At 38.2% G+C, this 6,407-nt stretch overlaps 1 protein-coding gene across 2 annotated transcripts in view; it reads right to left on the bottom strand.

The window, feature by feature from the left end:
- The window catches only part of RNF180 (ring finger protein 180), a 97,564-nt gene continuing 91,758 nt past the window's right edge, over nt 602-6,407 (bottom strand). Inside the window, exon 8 of one of the 2 annotated variants that reach the window (XM_021381177.1) lies at nt 602-818. In XM_021381177.1, the coding sequence (XP_021236852.1) occupies nt 708-818 (111 nt within the window). In that variant the 3' untranslated portion in view covers nt 602-707. The remainder of the gene's footprint in view (nt 819-6,407) is intronic. The other variant, XM_021381175.1, reaches the window with a different exon arrangement.

The raw sequence follows: 6,407 nt of genomic DNA, 5'->3' as shown, positions 1-6,407 counted from the left end.
TATACTGGATTGCAATTCAATTTTTTTCCCTTTTTTCCCCACCAGTTTTAAAATTTATTTACTGATATTCCCATGTGTCTTTATTTAGATAAATATTCCTGCCATCCTGCAGAAGATTAGAAAACAAAGATATCAGCTGTTTTTTAAACAATCTTACTCTCCTAGTAAAGTTTCCATATGCAAATACTATTTTTGCATATTCAAATTAAGCACAACTATTTGTAGCCACGGTCCCTCGGCCCCATTTGCATGCAGAATGTATGTGTTCAGTCTGGAAGTCACTGAAGGAGGTAGCTCCAAGCAATTTCAGCTTACTTTTTCAATGAAGAAAATATGTATAATAAATCAGAAAAAAAGGATAGTTTTCGTACTAATGCTTTTGCAGCCTTACAATTCAAAATCATTTTGAAATAGCCATTTATGTGTGCACATTTATAGAACTGTGCTTTATGAGAATGGGGCTACTTCTCATGCTTGCTATCATCTTTCAATCATCCAGATTACTGGAAAATTGAATAATAAAAATAGAGCTATAAAATACACCAAATACCAGGAAGTGGTCAGTAGTAACTTTATCAGAGTGCAGCTGTGAAGTGGAAGGGAAGATCTGTGACAGCTTCTGAGTACCTGACCCTGTGAGCCTACAGAGGTGTCATTTTAAGAGTACAGTAATATGAATTCAAACACATACTCAGGTACAAGCTGTTTCAGATATATATATTCAGATACATTCTACTATGTTCAGACACAAGCTGGTTCAGTTGATTGTCTGGAGGCATCACTCTGGCAGTTGTGTGGAGATGGCTTTCATAAGAGATCTGAAAATGGAGGAAGTAAAAAACACTCTTAAAAGAGGTCAAGTTCTGTTTTGAAATTCCAGTCCCCTTGTGAGGAATTGGGATTAACTATACTGTGGACAACTTAGATTTAGCATATCAGGCTTTTTGAGAACAAAAGCCTTTCTGTTCTAGTCCCATCTTTACCCTCACAAAAAGTCTGTGACAAAATTTTTGCACAGTGTAAGCCTAATGATGCATCCTGAAACTGTCAAAGAATCACAGAATTGTAGGGGTTGGAAGGGACCTCAAGAGATCATCGAGTCCAACCCCCTGCTAAAGCAGGTTCCCTACAATAGGTCGCACAGGTAGGTGTCCAGATGGGTCTTGAATATGTCCATAGAAGGAGAATTCACAACCTCTCTGGGCAACCTGCTCCAGTGCTTCGTCACCCTTACTGTAAAGAAGTTCTGCATGTTAGTACGAAATTTCCTATGTTCAAGTTTTACACCATTACTCCTTGCCCTATTGCTACACACCACTGAGAAGAGCCTGGCCTCATCCATTTACCTCCCACCTCCCTTTAGATATTTATAAACATTAATCACATCCCCCCTCAGTGTTCTTTTCCCTAGGCTGAACAGGCCCAGGTCTCTCAGCCTTTCCTCATACTGGAGATGCTCTAGGCCCTTTATCATCTTAGCTGCCCTCTTCTTGGACTCCTTCTAGGAGATCCCTTTCTTTTTTGTACCGTGGAGCCCAGAACTGGATACAGTAATGTGGCCTCAGTAGGGCAGAGTAGAGGGGGAGGATCACCTCCCTCAATCTGCTGGCCACACACTTTTTAATGCACCCCAGGATACCATTGACCTTCTTGGCCACAGGGGCACACTGCTGGCTCATGGCCAACCTGTTGTCCACCAGGACCACCAGGTCCTTCTCTGCAGAGCTCCTCTCCAGCAAGTCATCTCCCAACCTGCACTGATGCGTGCAGTTATTCCTTCCCAGGTACAAGGCTCTACACTTGCTCTTGTTAAACCTCATCAGGGTCCTCCCTGATGAACTCTCCAGTCTGTCCAGGTCTTGTTGAATGGCAGCACAGCCTTCAGGTGTGTCAGCCACTCCTCCCAGCATTGTATCATCAGCAAACCTGCCGAGGGTGGACTCTATCCCTTCATCCAGTTCATTGATGAAGATATTGAATAAAACTAAGAGTCACCATCTCCTCCTTTTCTTTCTTTGCATCTCGTAAACATCAGTACTGACATCTGATTACAAAAGCTGGAATTAATTTAAAATAACATCAACACTGAAAAAGAGCTTTAAAGGCAGTTAAGATCATACTGGAAGATGACTCCACTTAGCTTTGGAATATGTGGATTTAAGCATGTCTGAAAATCCCAATAAGATTTTCTTCCTTACAGCCATGAAACATGGCCCTTCAGAGGTTTTTCAGGGTCTTCACAATGAGCTGTGAACGCAGCTGATTCTTTCAGAGCACCATTTACTCAGGAGAAGGGAAGGATGCTGGTCTAAGAAATTCTTTAGATGATTGTAATACTAATAATAACAAGAAAGCTTCTAAACATTCTTGTTAAGAGATATTTGCCATCTATTCATGAACTGTACACAGTGAAATATATTCTTGTTTTCATAACAATAAACTGCACTTCTGTCCTAAGTTTGAAATACAGAAGAAAAAGCTAAAAAATGGAATTTACTTACAAGTATGTTAAGACAGTCAGTAAAATCCTTTTAATAGCCCAGAAAGCAGTTCTCCTTTAGTCAAAAACATACAACATGTTCGAGAAGGGAGGCATTATCCCTTGTCATCCATATTTTTCTCTTATATGAACAGTTTATGTTACAGTCTAATACTGGCTATCCTGAATCACATCCCATTTTCTCTATACTCATAAGACTGAAAAACTGATGTATTCTGTTTGTGCCACAGGACTCAGCTTGCAGACTTGCCATGATGACTCTTACTTAAAATTTGCATTGCTTCATAGACAGGAAATGTGGAGTATGTTTTTTTTTTTTTTTTTTTTTTTTTACCAGATGCACTGAGGGACACAGAAATCACTTTGTAGTAGGTGCAGTATCAAATACACTTTAATCTACCTGACATTCTGGGTGAAGGAGATAAATTTCTGATCCAATTATTGGTGTGAGAAGTGAAGGCAGTTGAAAATATTTTCAAAGATCTAAATTACACAAGCTAGACAAAGGGTCACCTGCTGCTGTGAATGGTGCTGAAAAGCACTAAAGAGCTTGTGTCAAAGCATTCACATTAGCTGAAACTTTCTCTTTGTAATTTTGCCAAGGTAATTTATAACCCTATGTCCTAAAAGGTTTCAGAAATTCTCCTGGGAGTAGATGGCTTTGTTGTGAGAAGATATTAAGGAAATCAGGTCAAAGCCACAGAACAAAACCTAGATATGCTATTAGTATTTTGCGACAGAGACCTCAAGATAATGCAATGATTATGTAATTTCTGATGAAAGTAAATGTCTTGAAGGTCAGATGAGAAACAGAAGCTCCTTGTTTTCCTTCTAAATCTTTCTTTCACTATCCACCCTCGGGTTCACTAGCTGTGCTTCTTTACCTCCTTACAGCCATATAAATCACTTTATTTCCTCTCTTTGAAAAGCCAGTGAAAAATATGTAGCCCTCTTTCTGCTGGGCCTAGCAGAAGAACCTTTTGATGAGTAACAAAAGTGACCTAATTGATGTCTTACTTACCTCTCCTTATTGATCCTGTTGCAGAATGCATGTTGAGAGCAGGAGTCATCCTATTCACAGTTTGTCCAAAGCTAATATGGCACCAGGGTAATCGAAATGGCTGACAAGAACAGCAGGCTGGGGCACTCTGATGGGCTTGCTGATACACGAATACAGGTCAAGCCAAATGATTCTCCCTTTGAAACCCATGGTTCCCTCATCATCACCACATCATAACTATTTTTCCTCACACAGAAGATTCACAATAAATTGCTCTTTCTGACGGTGCTCTCCTCTTGTTGTCATACCATTCATATTCAGTGTTAACTTTTTCTATTAGAATAATTGATTATCATGCTCATGACATAGAATATGAACAAAGTTCTCAGTCTGTAGATCAGCAGGAATATTTAACACATGAAAAGCACCTTGGCACTGCATGCTCATGTACACCCCATGTGTGAGACACGAAGTACGCCAAACCATACAGCACTCACTGCACAGTCTATTTCTGGAGGAATAAATAGAAGATGTCTGATTGCTGTTCTGCCATCAAGATGGAGATTTGGGGCCCTTATCTTAAAACAGCACTGTATGTAACTGGTACATAAGGAATCTCTAGCAAAAAGCAGCAGCAGTACTAGCTTTTAGAGTGAACTCATCTGCGTAAGACTGAAAGCACAGATCTGGAAATGAAGAATAGTTCATCCTACAAAAACCCAAACCGGTCACTCCATATTCATAGTCTGTAATCTGGAGGGATGCTATTGGCATTTCACCTCACAGAGTTTGCAGATAACATTTCTTGGATTCTGACATAGAGTCAAGAAGTTAGAGGGTGGTCTTTGGCTCATTTGTTGATATTTGAATTGCTGTAATGTCGAGTTTCATTATTCAAAAGACTAAATTATGGGAAATTATGAAGTTTGGATTATTTATCAAAATTCTTGGTTATAATAAAAAAACAGGGTTTTAAAGCATTAACTGTGTATACTATAGACATCAGATAATTGGTTCAAGTTCCTTGAATGATCAGTAGTTAATTTAATTATTTTATTATGCTCTTTTGTAATGTATATTATTATTATATATATTTTTTGAATTTGCCACAAGCTTTTGAAGAAAGTACAGTTAAAAGAACATCAGAAACTGCAGTGCCTTCTATAGAAGGAAAGATTTGTCACATTTCCCAGAAAATGAAGGAACACTCATGACAACTCAGAATGGGAGAGAGGAGGGTTTGCATATGCTCCCCATGGCTCTCAGCAGGGACTCCAATAACTCTGATTCCAAATGAATGTGATAAAAGGAAGACAAGGGAAAATGTGAAATGTGGGCACACTCTGGAAGGAAATGGGGGATCTGGTTACTGGGGACACGGTTATGATCCTTAAGGTCACTCTGTCATAAACAGCCTCAAGGCCAATAGAATTCCTAAAAAGTGCATCTTCTATGAACTGGTAATGTCAAACACCAGTGTCTTAATAAATGTTTAACATAACAACGTTAGTGTTATTTTGCTTTTACTTTCCATTAAAATTGTTATATAAATGTATAAACATTTATTTGAAATAAACACAGAATATTTTTTGCATTCACCAAGTATCTGAAAAGAGAAATATATTTTCTTTCTTTTTTTTTTTTAAAGGTTTTTTTAAAACTTGAGGAAGAAATGTTCAGTTATTTAGTAATTAAATTCTATTTGCTATTTAATTATTTTTCCTATTTCTGTTGATTTGTTATGGCAGCATGTTTAAATTGATTTTTAAATCCATTACTTCAAAATGGTAGCTCATCATAAATCTGTTTGTATTATTGCATTAGAAATCTGTTTACCAATATAAAAATAAATGATAAATCTGTTGGTTTCCAATATAAACATAACTACTACAGCAATAAGGATGCTTGTCTTGGTTATAGCAGGAGGATGCTTAGACCACTGGTAAAAGTTGATACAGAAAGGGAACTCAATTCATCAAGTATTTTTCCTTGTGACTAATTAATACAAAAGTCATTCCATAGTTTTAATGGGGTATTTACTTTGCTATGTTAGGGTTTTAATATGATTAATATCATAATCACACCTATACAGTAGCATATACAAAAATACAATAAACTCATTCATCTATGTTGTGTTAATTAAATACCAGGAGGTTTTAAATGGACAGTGGCTTTTGTTGCATTTCACTCATGGGATGTGCTCAAAGTAGCCTTATCAAACTGTTACTGATCTTCCAACACTGAAATAGGGCACTTTCCAGAAGCACAAACAACAGTTGTTTTCCAGGAGCTGGACTGTGAGAGAGCAGGATTAAAAAGGGTTCAAGGCAACGATATCTCAGACCTTTAGATGACGCACTTAGCTACTGAAATTCAAAGTAGGACTGAGATTCCCTTTGTCTAGAGGATAGATCAGATGCAGAAGAATGTGATCCACTGTACTCAGACGCTGACTGTAGGGAAACAGCCTCCAAAAATGTGAGAGGGGCAACTAGGACCAGCACTGGCCCTTTTTCCCCTTCTGTGACTAATGCACATGTAACCTAAATATTAATTTCTGTGAAAGAAGAATGCAGAAACCACATCTTCTGTACTTACAAATGGATTGAGATACTGATCACAGCATCTTCCTTTCATTGGACAGGAAAATGCTGCTGCACCCTTGTGTACCTGCATAACAACTTGGCGGTCAGGGCACTTGGGACAAGGGAAGCTCTGACTGTGGGGATGCGTTTAAATCTTTGGGTGTTGTGCTATGGCCACAAAACTGTAGAAAGAAGAATGCTGTAATCAGTGATAAGTGGTATCATTATACATAACAGCTATTGCTGTTAGGGGAATTAGGTGGTAAGGACCTTTGGAGAATGTATCTAAATCATTCTGTGTTGGAGTTCCTTCCTGGGAACA

Source organism: Numida meleagris, chromosome Z (genome assembly GCF_002078875.1).
Source record: "Numida meleagris isolate 19003 breed g44 Domestic line chromosome Z, NumMel1.0, whole genome shotgun sequence".
In the NCBI taxonomy this organism is placed as follows: Eukaryota; Metazoa; Chordata; class Aves; order Galliformes; family Numididae; genus Numida; species Numida meleagris.
The sequence above is the reverse complement of the archived record's forward strand: the minus strand, read 5'-3'. Positions and strand labels throughout refer to the sequence as shown.